This window comes from Phacochoerus africanus, chromosome 1 (assembly GCF_016906955.1).
Source record: "Phacochoerus africanus isolate WHEZ1 chromosome 1, ROS_Pafr_v1, whole genome shotgun sequence".
Classification (NCBI taxonomy): Eukaryota; Metazoa; Chordata; class Mammalia; order Artiodactyla; family Suidae; genus Phacochoerus; species Phacochoerus africanus.
Genome location: NC_062544.1, coordinates 103,736,602 through 103,755,165, shown reverse-complemented (window position 1 = coordinate 103,755,165; position 18,564 = coordinate 103,736,602). Strand labels below are relative to the sequence as shown.

Sequence of the window (18,564 nt, the reverse complement as noted above, 5' to 3'; positions counted from 1 at the left end):
GGAGCCCAGGGCAGGAGGTGCGCATGTCCCCTGAGCACCCACTCGGAAGATGAAGTCGTACACCCCTGCCCTACCGCTCCCCAGACCCTGGAACACTGCTGGGCACCAAGCAGGGTGAGTGCAGGGTCCTTCAGGGCTCCTGAGCACTGTCTAGTGAGAGAGTAGCCACTGGGGGAGGGGCTAGAAAACTGAGTCAGGATGCTGGGCAGCCTTGGATCTGCACTTCCTGAGGGCAGAAGGAGCACGGCAAAGGGATCAGCTGAGGGATTACCCTCTGGTTGTGTTGGGTCCCGCACTGCAGGCCTGAATCTGAACCTTCAGGTCAGGATCTGAAGGTTGGGAAGAGCTTTCCAGAAGGTGCTTGTGGCTTCTGAGCTTGGCATCAGGCTCTGCTCACCAGCCGAGGCTGTCCTTCTTATGGTTACAAAAGAGCTTAGGCCTGTGCCTGGTCCCCACATCAGACCCAGAGGCCAACAGGAGGAGCTCAGCCACCAGTGGGCCTGGCCAGGGTGCAGGCCTGGGCGGAGGTCAAGCTCGAGTGGCTCTCCGGCTAGCGTATGCGTGGATACAGATCCTTGTCACTGCGTCTCCAGTCCAAGCCTCTTTCATCACCTCAATTAGCTGAGAAGCTGCTAATGCTGGGGTGAAGGGTGCTAGGGTGGCAGAGACGGGGGCTGGGAGGCTTGGATGACCTCAGAGCCTCCCCGGGATGAAGGGGAGGACAAGGGGCCATGGGATGGCCTGGGTTTCTTGGCAGCTCTGCCCTGGGACCCTCACCCTGCTGTTCCTGCAGCTTCTTGGATGCCCCCCAGGGTAGGCCTGATAGAGACTGCTGGGGGAGCCCACCTCCTACCACCTGATACCTTGGGGAACTCAGCTGAGGTCAGGCCTAGGGGACTGGAATGCTCACGATTGGAGAACTAGCCTGTGGAGAAGGATACAGGCTCACAGCAGAGGAGGGCCTGGCCAAGGTCGAGGAGAAAGAAGTGGTGCTGGAATCCAGCTCTCCTGACACTGGCTGTGCCCTGCCCTCACCCATTATCCCCACAGGGAGGGAGGATTTTTCCAGGTTCATGCATTTATAGGGCATCTACTATATGCAGGTGCTATTGTAGATGCTGGCAGTCTTGGGGAACAAAATAGACAAAGCCCCTGTCTGCATATGGAGGAAGGTGACTGTGAACCAGAAACAATACATGTACCAGCCTTATGTTACGCTGTTGATTTGTACCATGGAGAAAAGGAAGTAATAGAGCGGGAAGGGGATTAGGAGGGCCGGGACTCACGAGAAGGGAAGATATAGGTCACAACTTTAAACAGGCTGGCCAGGCAGGGCCCACCGTGGTAACATTTGAAGGAAATTGGAGTTAGCCAGGCAGATGTCTGCAGAACATTCCAAGCAGAGGTTCTGTGCAAAGGTCCTGTGGTGGGAATGTGCCTGGCATACTTGAGGAACTACAAGGAGGCCAGAGTGGCTGGAGATGAGGAGTTAGGGATGGAAGTGCAGGAGATGAGGCCAGACTGCATGGGGCAGAAGGGGTACAGCCTTTGAAGACCGTGGGCCTTTATCTAGAATGAAATGGGGAGGCGTTAAAGGGCTTTGGCCAGAAGAGTGACATGATCTGACTGGTGTTATGAAAGGATCACCCTGTCCAGGTTGGGGGTGGGGGTGGAAGCAGGGAGAAGGTCAGGAGGCAGTGGCAGTAATCAGGGGAGAGATGACGGTGGCCTGGCTGGGATGGTGGCAGGGGAAGTAGTGAGAAATTTTTGGACTTCGGACGCATTCTGAAGGCAGAGCCAACAGGAAATCCTGATGGGTTGGATGTAGGGCATGAGAGGATGCAGAGATGGCGCCAGGGCTTGTGGCCTGAGCAGCTGGAAGGATGGAGTTGCCATCAGCTGAGATTGGGGGGGTGGGGACTGTGGGCAGAGCAGGATAAGCTTTGGGAGGGATAGACAACAAGGGTGGTTGCTGGGAATTAGGCAGGGACAGTGGTGGGACCAGGTCCCGGGGCCTTGCCCTCAGCAGGAGGTCCCTGAGCGATGCCCCTCATCCCCTCCAGAGTAGGGACCCCACAGTCCAGCATCCTCAAAGGGTGAATGGAAGCAGGACAGACGTTCATCCTGGGAGTCTCCCTCCCCAGAGCCCCTCTGCCCAGCCTTCTTCCACTCTGGTGCTTCCTGAGCCTGGGAGGAGGCCATGGGAGTCAGGCTGTCATCTGCAGCTCCTTGCCACCCCCAGGCTGCTTTCAGAGCCAGGGTGATGGTAATGGTGATAGCCAGTGAGGTCAGGCAGGGGGACATTTCCAACCTGTGATCAGTGGCCAGCAGTGACATGAGAAGGAATTGGATGCCCATGGGGCTTGAGAAGGATAAAATCCACAGGGTGGAAATGCCACCTGGGTGCAGGAGAAGAGGGCAGAGAGCAGAACACAGTCCTCAGGGGCTCCATCTGGGCCTCCCTTCTTTGAAGATTGTAGAATGTTATGAGGTCCAGCTTTGGGGAAGTGGCCCAGGACCATCTGTCTGCTCATACTCAACTCAGTCCTTCTTCCCCAAAGAGTCTACTTTGGAGGAGGGTAGGGACGGGCCCAAGAATCTAACTGGAAGGAATGCACACAGGGACCTAAAGCCCAGGCTTTGTGGCCCTGCTCCTCCTCACTAGCAGGTGCCTTTGGAACTCAGTTTTCTCCTCTGTAAAATGGGGAGATGCATTCCACATCCCGGGGTGAGGGGGGCTATTACAGCTGTGTTTGTCTGTGTGTGTATTGTGTGTGTGTAGTGCACACAGCAGGCCCTCGGGGAAGGTCTGCAAGCCGGGACACACTTGGGCTCGCCCCCAGCCTCTTGGGCCCTGGGGAAGGCTGGCTCAGTGCAGGACAGCCTCTGACGATGTCCAGCAGGAGGCATAGACTGGACACGGGAAGGCCTGCTGCCTCTCTCACACCTGGTTCAGGAGCCCCGCCACCTGTCTGGAGTTGTCCCATGACCCCACCCCCGCCCTGTCCCTCACAGGTCTCGCTGATCAGCCTGGTGGCCAACGCACTGGGCTTTGCTGAGATGGGCCCCATCAAGTCACTGCGGACCTTGCGTGCACTCCGACCCCTGCGAGCCCTGTCACGCTTTGAGGGCATGCGGGTAAGAGGGGTGGCTGCTTTCCCATGGGACAGTGGGAAGCAGCTCCACTGAGGGGCCTCAGGCTCCCTTGCTGACCTGATGGGAGCACATGTGGGATCTCCAGGAGGCACCCAGAGAGGAGAGCTGTGAGAGCCTGCCCCCGGGCCTGCTACCCCCAGCGCTGTGGGCTCCACAGGAGAGGCAGCCAGGCCTGGAGCACAGGCATCTCAGCCCCACCAGGCTCGGCCCCTCAGCTTCTGCTTCCTGGCAGGACCTCACATCCAGGTGTGCCCCAACTCTTGTGCCCATCTGTCCCCTGCCTCCTGGGCAGCAGGGCAGTGCTAGTAAGGAAGGAGGAAACTAGGAAAAAGTTAGCTCTGTTCTCACAGTCAGAAGGCAGTTTGCATCTGCTTGGTAAACTCTCTGGCACTATTTTCTAGGTGTAGAGTCATCTGCATTTTTTTGCTTCACCAAATTTTACCAAAGAATGTGCCCATATAGGGCAAATTTAAAGTGCATCGAGAAAAAACCTTACCCATTGTACATAGGAAGAAAACAAATCTATATGTATGTTTGTTTGCATGTATCATTTGGGGGTTTTGTTTTTGTTTTTTGGCTGCACCCGCAGCACGTGGATGTTCCTAGGCCAGGGATCGAACCTGTGCCACAGCCGTAACCAGAGCTGCATCATTAACAATGCTGGATCTTTAACCCACTGAGCCACAAGGAAACTCCTGATTTTTCGGCTTTTGTTTTTACAAGACGTGCATAGTTCTGCTGTGACTTCCGCAGACCTGTCTGTGTGTCTCTCTCTGACCCAGCAGGCACTGTTACAGACCCCCATTTGGTAAAGGGTTTTGGACTTTGCCCACACCCCAGTCCATGCTTATTCCTGGTGGAAAGCCATTCGCAAGTAAATAATCCCACCTAAGTTACATATCTCTTGGGAGCAAGGCATCTGGTTCCAAGAGACATGGGGACATGGGAGAGAGACTAGTTGCCAGGGATGCCTCTGCTGTGGCTGTTGGCCATAGAGCCAGCCACAGGCAAACTCCCACCGGGGAGTTCCCGGGGGAACCCCCTTTTGTTTGCATGTGTCAGCCTTGCCCGTCCCAGCACCATACCCACTACATGGCCCCGTGACAGCTGCACTTCCTGTCTGTGTAGCAAACGTGTTCCTGGCTCACAGACTAGGTCCCTCACTGGAGTGGAGTCCTCACTTCTTTTAGCCAAGGATGCCTCTCCCAGGTGCTGTGGATGAAGCGCTTTAGATGAAGGGCTCCATGGGGTTAGAGAGCCGCTCCCTGGGGAGGGCAGAGATGCAGGGAGCACACACCCCGTCAGCCCTGCTCCCACCGCAGCATGGGATGAGGGGCTATAAGAGCACCCCGCAGATGCCATCCAGAGGTCTCCTGGGCACACTTGATGGGAGAACACTCATCCATCCCAGTAGCAGCAACTGCCAAATAAACCAGAAACTCGGCTCTGAGAACGTGTCTCCAGAGGCCTTTTCCCATCAGATTCCTGGCGTACTCATCTAGCAGAGACCTGCTGAAAATTAAGTTTGAAGGTCATGGATTCTGGACAGGGCTAAGAAGGGAAAGACAGATGTGCTGACATGTCAGACTTTAGGGTGCAAAGCAAAGGCGTGTGTCTTCTCACCCACCCCCCTCACTGCCCACCAGAGCTTCCAGCCATGCCCTTCCTTGCGGACAGGAATTGCTCCCCACCCCCACCCACAGGGACCTATACCTAGGGGTTTCAATAGATGGGTGGTCTTGAAAAGGGCATGTGTTCTGAGCACCCCCAGGAACTGAGCCTCTTCTCTGCCCACTTGAGGTTGTGGTCAATGCCCTGGTGGGCGCCATCCCGTCCATCATGAACGTCCTCCTTGTCTGCCTCATCTTCTGGCTCATCTTCAGCATCATGGGCGTGAACCTCTTCGCGGGCAAGTTTGGGAGATGCATCAACCAGACTGAGGGAGACCTGCCCTTGAACTACACCATCGTGAACAACAAGAGCGACTGCGAGTCTTTCAACGTGACTGGAGAATTGTACTGGACGAAGGTGAAAGTCAACTTTGACAACGTGGGGGCCGGGTACCTGGCCCTTCTGCAGGTGGTAAGTCCTGAGGGGGTGGGGGGACTTCCTTCCTCCCACTGGCCATCCAGCATCAGGCACCTTCACCTGTGTGAGGGCAGTGACGGGGACAGTGGGGCCACTCTGGATCTTCATAACAGGGTCATAATGCCCAAAGGACACTTAGGATTCTTGAGAGCCTTCCTGGCTGCTTGGGAAGGCCCCAGATTGTCCACCTAAGAAATGATACTCCATTCTCCATGATGCATGGTGTGGGGCTTCAGCACTGCTACAGAACCAGCTCCCCAGCCAGCAGTCATGCTGACTCCCTCATGCTGTGTGTTTGGCAGTGCAATGGCAAAGGTTACAGATGAACCACCATAGACACCCAGGATCTGGACTATTAGCAAAAGTGTGACTCTGGCCACCTCTCTCTTGTAAAAGGTAGCAATGCCGCCTGCATTGTTTAAAAGAATATATGTACTTCCGTCTCTAAGGTGCAAGATGTGTGATGCTTAAATATGCATGTCCCTACCCAGCCTTTCCTGTTTCCATTGATTTGTGAGGACAGTGGCTTCAGTGATTATAACACACAGCATAAAGTTAACCCACAGATAGCCTTGACCATGGAGGTGCAACAGAACCATAATGTGTAAAGCTGCAGCTTGTTCTTCTTGCTGTCCCAACCCGGAGCCCAGACACCTGTCTTTTTTTTTTTTTTTTTTTTTTTTTGCCACACCCAAGACACGTGGAAGTTCCCAGGCCAGGGATCGAACCCCTCGCCACAACAGTGACAAGGCCAGATCCTTAACCTGCTACACCACAAGGGAACTACTCAGACGCTTGTCTTTATCCCCAGATCAGAGGAACACTCAGTGGACTCTGGCGAAAACCTACGAGCACATCCCCTCACACTTCCACGCATCCCTTAAATCCCAGGAGTAGATTTCTCCAAAGACTCCCCTGAAATACCTCATGGAGAAAAGGATTAGAGCCAAACCCAGAAAGCCTTCCATCCCTATGACCATCCCTTCTGAATGTCAGAACTTGGAAAGAAAAGCTCCTTTTAGAGCTTGAGAACTGCCTGCCATTGTGGACAGAACCGCAAGGCGGCTGGAAAGAATTTGGTTGCGGACACTGGTAACCTTGGGTGGTCCCAGCAAGTCCGATAGCTGAGGGCCCCCTGGAACCAGGAGCTGAAGCAATTGCCTTCTCTGGAGCCACCGTGGTTTCCTCAATCGCCCTGCCTGTCTGGTTAAAACTCTCAGACATGGAAAATCTGGCTTGTACCTTGAAAGGTGACTCAGGACACGACAGGATTTTGCCGAGAACACAGGTGAGATCCGCCAGGCAGTTGGTCTCACCACCAAGCATGTCCCTCATGCTCTTTCTGAATCTTGCTGGCAGCCCAGACTGCGGCAGTCCATGCAGCCAGCATCAGGACCCTGTCCTGTTGGGCATCCTCTTTCCTGCCTTGGGTGCTATGCCAAGGGCTCACAAGAGCCGATGCCTACATTTTCCAATATTTTGCAAGCCATTATTAAAATTAGATTTTATGAACTTGTTAATTAACTGATATATTGGAAACAAAATCAATACTCGCCATTACTGGGAGTTCCCATCGTGGCTCAGTGGGTTACAAACCCAACTAGTATCCATGAGGACGCAGGTTCGACCCCTGGCCTTGCTCAGTGGGTTAAGGATCTGGCATTGCCATGGCTGTGGTGTAGGCTGGCAGCTGCAGCTCCGATTCCATCCATAGCCTGGAAACTTTCAGATGCCATGGGTGTGGCCCTAGAAGAAGAAGAAGAAGAAGAAATCAATCTCACCATTACTATTTATCATCTATGCTCTTGAGGTTATTCACATCTGTGGGGTCCATGCAGGGCTGTGCTCCTGTGCTCCTCTTCCCATGCGCAGTGCCAGCACACTGGCAACTTGAAGTTGGGAGTATTTACCCAGACGATTTGGCAAACACAATGATCAGAGCTTTTTTCTGCTTCTGGAAATCCGTTTATTAGCCATTTGCCAACACACCCCTAACAAAAGGACCCCCTTAAGTTTGAGGGAAGGTTGGGGTTCTTCAGGGACTTCCTTTGAAAAGCTATGGAGCAGATGCCACAAAGCTCGTGATGTAGGGGCCAGGTCGGCATTGGGGTCCACCTTAAACCAGAACAGAGAGCCCAAGCCCCACCTCTCTGTCCCTGAACCCATTGTAGGCCTCTGTGTCGTTTGAGAATCTGAAATGAATGTGAATCTAAAGGGCAGACTCTTGGCTTATTCCCCTACTGTATGCCCTTCTTGTGGTGTCTGCTGGGCTGGCTTCCCCCCTCCTCAGCCCTGAGCAAGAAGGCCTTTCCCTGAACCCCAGCCATGTGGACACTACTGCAAGGTTGGTATGAGCTGCTTGCTGCTGCTGCTGTTTTTTTGTTTGGTTGGTTGTTTGTTTTGTCTTTTTAGGGCTGCACCCATGCCATGTGGAAGTTCTCAGGCTAGGGCTCGAGTAGGAGCTACATCACAGCCACAGCAACACTGGATCTGAGCCACATCTGTGATCTACAGGCAGCTTGCGGTAACACTGGATCCTTAACCCTCTGAACGAGGCCAGGGATCAAACCTGCATCTCACAGAGACTACATCAGGTTCTACACTGGGTTCTTAACCTGTTGGGCCACAGCAGGAACTCCAGGGCTGCTTGCTTCTTATAGGAGGCTATTTCCTGGCCTCATCTGTCCAGGCAGGAGCCCTAAAGTGCTGAAGAGATACAGAGTTAAATGATTTCCTTACTTTTGTCTCTTACTTCCAGGCAACGTTTAAAGGCTGGATGGACATCATGTATGCAGCTGTGGATTCCAGGGGGGTAGGTTGCCATGCTGGCCTCTCCCCCTGAGTCAGGCACCTGAGGCCACAGCTGCTTGGCCACCAGGGAATCAGGGTCCACATCCCGTGAGAGCCAAGTGTCTTGTGTCACCCCAGAGTTGGGCCTCTCTGAAATGCCCAGGCCTGGCCCTGGGGCCAGGTCGTGTGGTCTCCCAAGGAGTCCCCAAATTCTCAAACAGCTCTCAGATTAAATCTGCCATAATTCAGTTGAATCAGTCTTACCCCAGGAGGATGGAGCAGAAGCAGCAGAGATACCAATCAAGTTTCTCCTCTGTCTTTGTGCTCCCTCCCCTACTCCAGTCAGCTGAGAGTTGAAGGCTGAGGGACGCCTGCATGTACTCAAACCTCCCAGGGGTCCAGGGGCAGGAGCCACACAGGGACACTGTGGCAGCCCTGAGCCCAGCCCGCGTGCTCTCCTCACCTGCCACCGCCCACCCGCACACCCGGCCAGCCCACGTGGTTCCCACCCGCCCATCTGACCTCCTGTCTGGTTTTTCGCCTCTAGTTAGAGGAGCAGCCCCAGTGGGAATACAACCTCTACATGTACATCTACTTCGTCGTTTTCATCATCTTTGGGTCTTTCTTCACCCTGAACCTTTTCATCGGTGTCATCATTGACAACTTCAACCAACAGAAGAAAAAGATATGTAGACCACAGGCTCCCTGGGCTACAGGGCTGGGTCCAGGCACTTGGGATCCTTTCTGGTCCCGTTCCCTTCCTGTTGGGGCTGGTCCTCTTCTTGCTCCTTTGGGGTGTGGGGACGGGGGGGTGGTCCATGTGGCCCACTTAGGTCTATAAGCCTGTGATGAGGGGCCCCATGCCTGCCCTGATCTGAGAGATGAGGCTCCTGAGAGAACTGGGGTGAGGGTTGAAACTATTCACCTGGTCCATGATCAGGGACAGTGGTGGGGTGGGTGCTGCACAGAGGCCAGGGTCTGCCCAGAGCTCCTCCGTCAGAGGGGCGATGATTGGGTGGCGCAACCACGTGGGTGGAAAGAACTCAGAGGAGAGGATGGGCATCAGAACTGGATTTGCAAGTCACACAGTCAGAGCTTAAGGTGAAGGGGGACAGGGGAGGGAAGGGCAAGAGATATTTAAAGTGCTAAAAGGAAAAAATATGCAACCTAGAATACTCTATCCAGCAAGAATATCATTTAAAATAGAAGGGGAAATAAAAATTTTTTCCAACAAACAAAAACTTAATACAGCAACACAAAGCCCAGGTTAAAGGAAATATTGAAAGGGCTTCTCTAAACTAAAAAGAAAGGAAAGGGAAGAAAAAAGAAAAAAAGAAGAAGAAGAAGAGGAAGAACTAGGACTGAGGAAACCGCAATCAGAGAGCAGTCACTCAAATAAGCCAGCATACAGATTTAATCATGAACATGCTTCAAACAAAATAAAATTAAAAAGAAAAAAATAAAAAAGAGTCATCAAAACCATAAAATGTGGGCAAGGGATGTTAGGAAGTAAATACTCCTTTTTGTTTGTTTGTATGTTTCTCTTCTTAATTTTAATATAGTAATGAAGGGTTTGAACTTACAGGACCATCAGGCTAAAACACACAATTATGGGAAGGGGTTAGCATACTTAAAAAACAGGGCAACCACAAGCCAAAAGCAAATATTGCATTTGCAAAAAATGAAAAAAAAAATACACTCAAGCAGATAATAACAGGAGATTATCCAACCAAAAAAAAAAAAAAAGGAAGAATGGAGAACCATAGAATCAACTGGAACACGAGGTTCAAATGGCAATAAATAATCATCTATCAATTATCACCTTAAATGTCAATGGACTGAATGCCCCAATCAAAAGACACAGAGTGGCTGAGTGGATAAAAAGGCAAAAACCTTCAATATGCTGCCTACAAGAAACTCACCTTAGGACAAAAGATACATATAGATTGAAAGTGAAAGGGTGGGGAAAAATATTTCACGCCAATAGACAAGACAGAAAAGCAGGAGTCGCAACACTCATATCAGACAAAATAGACTTTAAAACAAAAGACATAAAGAAAGACAAATAAGGACACTACTTAATGATTAAGGGATCCATCCAAGGAGAGGATGTTACTATCGTCAACATATATGCCCCAAATACAGGAGCACCCAGATACATACAACAAATATTAACAGACATAAAGGGAGATATTGATGAGAATACAATCATAGTAGGAGACCTTAATACCCCCCTCACATCAATGGACAGATCCTCTAGACAGAAAACCAATACAGCAACAGAGATCCTAAAGGAAACAATAGAAAAGTTAGACTTAATTGATATCTTCAGGACACCACATCCAAAAAAATCAGAATACACATTCTTCTCAAATGCTCATGGAACATTCTCAAGAATCGACCACATATTGGGACACAAAGCTAATCTCAATAAATTTAGGAGCATAGAAATCATCTCAAGTATCTTCTTGGACCACAATGCCATGAAATTAGAAACCAACCATGGGAAAAGGAAAGAGGTGAAGGGGGACAGGGATCCTGGAGAAGCAGGTGGGAGGACACCCTCTGGTGCAGGGCAGGGGTACACTTTTCTCCGCTGGAGAGGAAGTGGGGAGGAGGGCAACCGTCACCCAGAAGGCAGGGTCCCTCTACCCTCCCTGCTGCGGCTCTGAGAACCCCAAAATGAGGCTGGTGCCTGTCTCTCTGCACTTAGGGGGCCAGGACATCTTCATGACAGAGGAGCAGAAGAAGTACTACAATGCCATGAAGAAGCTGGGCTCCAAGAAGCCCCAGAAACCTATCCCACGGCCCCTGGTGAGTCAGGCTCTCGACTTGGTGGGAGTGGGGAGGATCTGCTGGGGTGGCAGCCACCTGGGAAGACCCGCTCTGGGGCCTACTCACATTCTCTTGGCCCAGCCTAGGGCCGCAGCCTGTCTATGGGAGGGGCCTCCGTCTCAGGGAGACAGAGAGGAAGGCAGCCGCGGGGACACTCCCCTCCCACAGGAACCTCTGAGGGAGCCCCCTTCTCCCCTGCAGGGCTGCTGGGCCTAACCTTATCCTTGCAGCTCCCTGAGCAGTAGAGTCCCCTGGTGGGTGGGGCCCAGAGGGGTACTGGGTCCTCTACTAGGCCGACCCCGAAAGTGTGTGTGTGTGTGTGTGTGTGTGTATGTATGCTGGAACAGGGTGGGGGCAGTACTTGGGTTAATTGACAGCTATCTAAATCACTAGCTTGTAAATGGAAGCCCCAGTTTTTACATCCAGTACAGTGAGGGAGCGTCTTCCCTGGAGATCCATCAGAGATGGTTTCGAGGAAGAGGGTGTCCAAGGCTGGGCCTCGAAGCCCAAGGAGCTTTCAGCAGGAGAGCCAGGCTACCCAGCGTCCTGGCTTCTTCCTCTCCCCGTGACCTTCTGGGGGCGTTGGCCTCTCTGCAGGGTGGGGCGGGAGGGTGGGCACTCTGGGCTGAGAGGAGGAGGTCTGCTGCTCTCTCTGAGGCCCCTACTGAGTCTGTCCTTTGCCCCTCCTTTCAGAACAAGTACCAGGGCTTCATGTTCGACATTGTGACCAAGCAGGCCTTTGATGTCACCATCATGTTTCTCATCTGCTTGAACATGGTGACCATGATGGTGGAGACAGATGACCAGAGCCCTGAGAAGGTCAACATCTTGGCCAAGATCAACCTGCTTTTTGTCGCCATCTTCACAGGCGAGTGTATTGTCAAGATAGCTGCCCTGCGCCACTACTACTTCACCAACAGCTGGAACATCTTCGACTTCGTGGTTGTCATCCTCTCCATTGTGGGTGGGTACGCAAGTTGGCTGAGCAGAGGAGCCCTCTATAGGCCAGGCCTGTCCCTCTCCTCCAGCTCCAGATCTGTACTCAATGCCAAGTACACTAGGCTCCTGAATTCTTTTCCCTCAACATTCCTTGCCTCTCCCCACTATCACACGCACGCACGCACAGACACGCGTGTCTGGGAGGGCTCGCTCAGGCCAAGGGGCCAACCTGGTAGAGGACCCAGCCCTGCTTCAAGCCCCACCCTCCCTGGAACCCTGATCTCTGTTTTCCGAGCTTCAAGGATGAGTCTGGGAAAGGGAATGGGGCCTGTGGGAGCTTCCCTACCTTCCAAGGGAAGGCCTCTCCCCTGGGTTGAAGGAAGAGGCTCCAGGGTTGGGAGGCAGGTGGCCCTCTAGAGTAGAACTTATCCCTGGAGGTGGAAAATTCTCAAGTCTAGCCACCCAGGTGTGTGCCAGGCTCCTTCAGACGTCACCTGCCTCAGACAGGGAAATAATACAACTAGGGAGAAGCACACACAGTCTACTCAGGCTGCTATAACACAGTAGCGACAGGGTAACTTAAAAACAGCAAGAATTTCCTTCTCGCGGTTCTGGATGCCAGAAGTGCAAGATTAAGGCACCACCATGATCATGTTTTTCTGGCAAGGGTCCTTTTCCTGGTTCATAACCTGCACCTCTTGCTGTGTCCTTACAAAGTGGAAGGGGCTAGGGAGCTCTCTGAACCTCTTTTATAAAGACACTAATCCTCCCATTCGTACAGGCTCCACCCTCAGGACTTAAGCACCTCCCAAAGCCCCACCTCCTAATATGATATGATGGAAGTCGGGGTGTCTACTCTCATAATGAGAGTTGGGATTTCAACATATAAATTTAGAGGGGGACACAAACATTCAGATCATAGCACAAGCCCATGTACATTTGACCTCAGAGCCCCAATTCTCTTTTCAATAATAGTTTTATTGTGGTATAACTTACATAAAATCCACCCTTTCAAATACACAGTCGAAAACTTTTTACATAGCTGTGCCACCATCATCATGGTCTAATTTTAGAATTTTTTCCTCACCCCTAAGAGACTCTGTACCCATCTAGCAGTCACCGCCCGTTTTCCCTCTCCCCAGCCCCTGACAACCGCTCATCTAAAATTTTGAGGGACTGCCAAACTGGTTTCCAAACTGGCTGCACCTTTTTACATTCCCGTCGTCAGGGTGGGAGGGTTCCAATTACTCGAGCTCCTCGCCAACACTCGTTATTGTCTGTGTTTTTCAATTACAGCCACACTAGTGGGTATGACGGGATAGCTCACTGAGATTTGGGGTTGCATTTCCCTGATGACTAATGATGCTGAATATCTTTTCATGTGCTTATGGGTCACTTTCCTTGGCATAGTGTGGTGTATAATGAGAAATGTCTTGGAAGACTCTTTTCAAACCCTTTGCTCAGTTTTTTAATTGACTTACTGATACTTTAATTGAGTTGTAAGAATTCTTTATATATCCTAGAAGCCAGTCCCTTATCAGATACATGATTTGGAAATATTTCTCCTATTCTGTAGGTTGTCTTTTCACTTTCGTGGTTATTGTCTCTTGAAGCACAAAGCTTTTAAGCCCAGTTTATCGATATTTTTTTCTTTTGTCACTTGTGTTCAGAGCCCAATCTTGCACAGACCTCTGCTTTGGGGTGACCAGGTGGACCCTGCCTTCAGTGACTTGGAGGGACAGGCAGGGGCTGAGTCAGGGCCTGTGGTGGCTGCAGTGATGGGGAGATGGTTAGAAGCTGGAAGTTGGGACAGGAAATGCTCCAGGAGGTTCAGGCAGGGGTGAGGGCGAGACCATAACTGGTGGGACTAAAGAGAAGCATTAGAGAATGTGGGCGTCAGGAGCAGGAATGGAGCCCTTGAGGGACAGTCTCGGAGATTCCAGGAGGTGCAGCCTGTACTTGGGAACACCTCCTGGTCCCAGAGCCTGTGTACCAGCGAGGCAGGGTCAACAGGGTGACTTGGAGCCAGAGCGTCCGAGTCAAATCCCAGCTTCTCACTGAGGAGGTGGCAACTTGAATAAGTTTCCTCACCTCTCACTTTCCTCTTCTGGAGAATGCGGGTGATGGTATCAGCTTACCTCCTAGGGTGACAGCAAGGGCTCAATGGCTGGGCATGAAGTGCTCAGCCCAGTGCCTTACTGACAGTAAACACTGGACACATGTCAGCTGGTAACATTATTGTCATATGAGGAGTCTGGAAAGGTCACGTGAGACAATACAAGGCAAGTTTATTCCACTTTTTCTCCTGCTGCTTATACATCTCTGCCCTTTGAAACTCCAAACCCAGAGAAGTCAGTAGGGATGAGGTGGGAAGGCCTGGCAGCTAGTGGAGTTGGGAGGGTCATAGGAAGTACCTCTGAGAGCCTGAGCTATGACAGGCAGGGTGTGGCATGATGAGTCTGCTGCTGCCGGGCCTGTGCCTCATATTTCAGCGTGTGCATGAACCACCTGGGATTGTTAAAACACAGTGAGTCTTGGGTCTGGGGTGGAGCTGAGATTCTGCATTTCTGATAAGCACCCAGGAGATCCCAAGGCTCCCGGGACCATATTCTGAGTAGCAAGGAGCTAAAAGTTCCTAAGTTCTGGTCCCAGTGGGCCACCAAGACACTGAGCAAGCCCTCTGAGGCCTGAGATCTGGAAGACGGGCCAAGTGTGGCTCTACACTGCAGGTATTCTCAGGAAACTAAGGAGCAGAGGGCTGAGGGGGCACGTGGCAAGGATGCGGGTACTATGGGTCCTCCTTTTCTGAACCAAAGATGCAGAAACGGAGACTCAGAGAGGTGGATGGAGGCAGGGTCCTTGCAGGCCCCAGGTGACCCAGGCCTCTGCTCCCTGGCTCCTCGCTGTGCAGACACCCTTCCCAGCAAGGCTGGGCTGGAGGGAGGACAGTGACGCCATCAGTGGCCACAGTCTTGCTTGTTTCCCACAGGCACTGTGCTCTCAGACATCATCCAGAAGTACTTCTTCTCCCCGACGCTCTTCCGAGTCATCCGCCTGGCCCGAATCGGCCGCATCCTCAGGCTGATCCGTGGGGCCAAGGGCATCCGCACACTGCTCTTTGCCCTCATGATGTCCCTGCCCGCCCTCTTCAACATCGGGCTGCTGCTCTTCCTCGTCATGTTCATCTACTCCATCTTCGGCATGGCCAACTTCGCCTACGTCAAGTGGGAGGCTGGCATCGATGACATGTTCAACTTCCAGACCTTCGCCAACAGCATGCTGTGCCTCTTCCAGATCACCACGTCGGCGGGCTGGGACGGCCTCCTGAGCCCCATCCTCAACACGGGGCCGCCCTACTGCGACCCTAACCTGCCCAACAGCAATGGCTCCCGGGGGAACTGCGGGAGCCCCGCCGTGGGCATCCTCTTCTTCACCACCTACATCATCATCTCCTTCCTCATCGTGGTCAACATGTACATCGCCATCATCCTGGAGAACTTCAGCGTGGCCACGGAGGAGAGCACGGAGCCCCTGAGCGAGGACGACTTCGACATGTTCTATGAGATCTGGGAGAAGTTTGACCCAGAGGCCACCCAGTTCATCGAGTATTCAGCCCTGTCCGACTTTGCCGACGCCCTGTCTGAGCCGCTCCGAATCGCCAAGCCCAACCAGATAAGCCTCATCAATATGGACCTGCCCATGGTGAGTGGGGACCGTATCCACTGCATGGACATCCTGTTTGCCTTCACCAAGAGGGTGCTGGGTGAGTCTGGGGAGATGGATGCCCTGAAGATCCAGATGGAGGAGAAATTCATGGCAGCCAACCCGTCCAAGATCTCCTACGAGCCCATCACCACCACGCTGCGGCGCAAGCATGAGGAGGTGTCTGCCACGATCATCCAGCGGGCCTTCCGCAGGCACCTGCTGCAGCGCTCTGTGAAGCACGCCTCCTTCCTCTACCGCCAGCAGGCGGGCGGCAGTGGCCTCTCCGAGGAAGACGCCCCAGAGCAGGAGGGCCTCATTGCCTATATGATGAATGAGAACTTCTCCCAGCGCCTGGGCCCGCCCTCCAGCTCCTCCATCTCCTCCACGTCCTTCCCACCCTCCTACGACAGCGTCACCAGGGCCACCAGCGATAACCCCCAGGTGCGGGCGTCTGACTACAGCCACAGCGAGGATCTCGCGGATTTCCCCCCATCCCCGGACAGAGACCGCGAGTCTGTTGTGTGAGCGCCCTGGTGGCCAGCACACAGCTTGATGGCAAACCCGCCTGCAGCTCCGGACCAGCAGCTGCTGTGCTCCTCCTTGCTTGGGGCTTCAAGAGTGAGAGGAGCCTTGGCCCCTTGCACCAACAAGGTGGAGTCCCATACGCCCTGCACCGCGCTGACAGCTAGAAGCAGTCGGCCAAGCTGACCGTTCAAGGTGGCCAGTCTCTAAGACGCCCCACGCGTCCCAGTACTGGTGGCCGGGTCTGGCTCCACAATGCCTGGAGCTTGGACAAGCAACTCCATTCCCAGCTGCTGAGACAAATACAAAACCGAGACTGTACATGTTGTGAATGGCTTTCATAAATTTATTATATTTGATATTTTTTTACTTGAGCAAAAAACTAACATTTTTTTTTTCCATGGACGTATTGGTAGCAATTCACACTGCCTCCACTTAACTCTGAACAAGCGTGTCTCTGGAGCCGCTGGAACACTGTTGTCAAAGCGGAAGTGAAACCCAGCGTGGGTCCCACAGGCCTTCGCTGCCCGGGGGGGCAGAGAAGGGCTCCCCTGCCGCTTGGGCAGAGGTGCCGAGAGGGCCGAGCCCCTTCCGGTACACACGTGTGCACACACTCACTCACAGGCCGCCTGTGGCCCGGGCTCCCCCGAGGAAAGCGCCAGCTGGCCTCTTCTGCCCCGGCCTGAGGGGACAGGCCCTTCCTCCCGGCCCTCACGTGTGGGATTCTTGACAGCCAGGGCTCACTCTGGCCTTCTGTGGTCCCCAAGATGCCGTTTTATTTCTGTATTTTTATTCAGGCCACCCTGGGGTCAGTTCTATGAAAACAAGCTTCCAGAAGAGAGTGGCCCAGGTTCCAAAGCTGGTCCTTGGCATTGATGTTGCCTTTCTTCCCTAGAGAGCTTGGCCTCTGTTAGAGTATTACTGATCAACGAAGGGTCTGAGGGAGGCAGGCCTACTTACGTCCCGCAGCCCAACCTGCCCGGCCCTGCCCCACAGGCCAGGAAGAGGAAGCTGAGCCCATGGGGTTGGGGCTAAGAAACTCAAACAGCCCTCAGCACGGTGGCCCCAGCCCACATGGAGAAAGGGATCTGCTGTCATCACCCAGCCTCCCTCTCCAGACCTTTCTGCCTCTGACCATGGGTGAGTAGATGCCCCTGTGGTCCCAAGCCCCTCTCCAGATACAAATATGGGGGCCTGGGAGTGGGGAGGGCAGCTTGGGCCCTGTGCAGAGAAGGGGCCTCAGAAGTTCAGGCCCAGTTCCTGTGCCCTGAAAAGGGAGTGGTGTGACCCTGGACAAGCCCCTCTGGCTCAGCCCAGGGTCCTGGAGGCACCCACACGCAGGACCTCCTGGGGCGGAGTCCAGGCTGCCTACAGGTCTTGTGAGCAGACCTTTTCAGGGAAAAATATTTTTTCTAGTCCAATCACCCCCCAGGGCCTCTTTAGCTGGTGACAATCCTTTTTAGCATATGCAAATCCTTTAATGTAGAGAACTGTCACCCTGAGAGTGACAGCAGTGGCTGGTGGAGCCTGAGCAGGCAGGGGCTCAGCTGCCCAACTCCGCTCTCCAGCAAAGCCGCCCTCCACCTGGCGGCCACCTCACAGGCCGCCTCTCGGGGCAGCCCAGGAAGCCAGACGCTGGCTGTCCTAACCTACCTCGCCGAGCCCTCGGGGGGCTGGCCGTGGGGAGCTGGGGCACCACTGGTGAGTCAAGTATTACGTTTCTTCTTGTCACCTGTGTTCCCTTGGTGGCACCCCCCCTCCCCCCCCCCCAATGATTTGTTCCCTCTGAGTCCACTGTGGGACAAAGTTTTGACTGTCCCAACCACACTTCTCCGAGTGGAAATCTTATTTTTGTAGCTCTCTGTGCTGTGCTCTCAAGGCTTGGAGAGGTGTGTGCCCTCCCTGGCACCTGGCGCTACTGCACAGGTGGGAACGAGGCTGGGAGGCCAGCTGGGCTGCAGGCCCAGCTGACCTGCAGGAGACTGGGGTTTAATGTGTGGAGACAGCCTAGGAACTGAGGCAGGTGCCTGGGATCAGCCGCTCATGGACACTGCTGGCTGCAGACTGTGTGGCTGGGGGCAAGGCCAAGCTAGACCTGATTCCTTAGCTCTGAGCGTGGCTCTTATTGCTTTTTTCTGGAATTGCACAGTGACCAACAGGAGGGGAGAAGTGGGGGGGAACAGGAGGGAGGGACAAGCACCAAGTGCCAGCCACTGTCTGTACTACTCGAGCACTTCTCACCAAACTTCGTGCATAAATAAGATACATATTTTTAAAACAAACCAATAAATGGCTTAAATCACCTGGCCTGGACTCTGTTCTTTTTCCTCTTTTAAATGACATAGAGTTGATTTATAAATTTACAATATTGTGTTAGTATCTGGTGTACAGGAAAATGATTCAGTTACGCACATGCATATATTTTTCAGATAAGTACAAAGCCAGTTATGTAAACAAATGTGGTGCCCAGTATCATCCTTTCTTTAACAGTAAGTCGTTTTCCTTTAATTTTTACTTTTTATTGGCATA

At 53.0% G+C, this 18,564-nt stretch overlaps 1 protein-coding gene across 2 annotated transcripts in view; it reads left to right on the top strand.

Annotated features, from left to right (window-relative positions):
• SCN5A (sodium voltage-gated channel alpha subunit 5) overlaps window positions 1-18,337 on the top strand; it is a 104,261-nt gene extending 85,924 nt beyond the window's left edge. For both annotated transcript variants that reach the window (XM_047770337.1, XM_047770345.1), the window contains 7 exons: window positions 3,016-3,138; window positions 4,957-5,238; window positions 8,003-8,056; window positions 8,582-8,719; window positions 10,744-10,848; window positions 11,563-11,833; window positions 14,798-18,337. In XM_047770337.1, coding sequence (XP_047626293.1) covers window positions 3,016-3,138; window positions 4,957-5,238; window positions 8,003-8,056; window positions 8,582-8,719; window positions 10,744-10,848; window positions 11,563-11,833; window positions 14,798-16,038 — 2,214 coding nt within the window. In that variant the 3' untranslated portion in view covers window positions 16,039-18,337. The remainder of the gene's footprint in view (window positions 1-3,015; window positions 3,139-4,956; window positions 5,239-8,002; window positions 8,057-8,581; window positions 8,720-10,743; window positions 10,849-11,562; window positions 11,834-14,797) is intronic.
• Window positions 18,338-18,564: the final 227 nt, after the last annotated feature.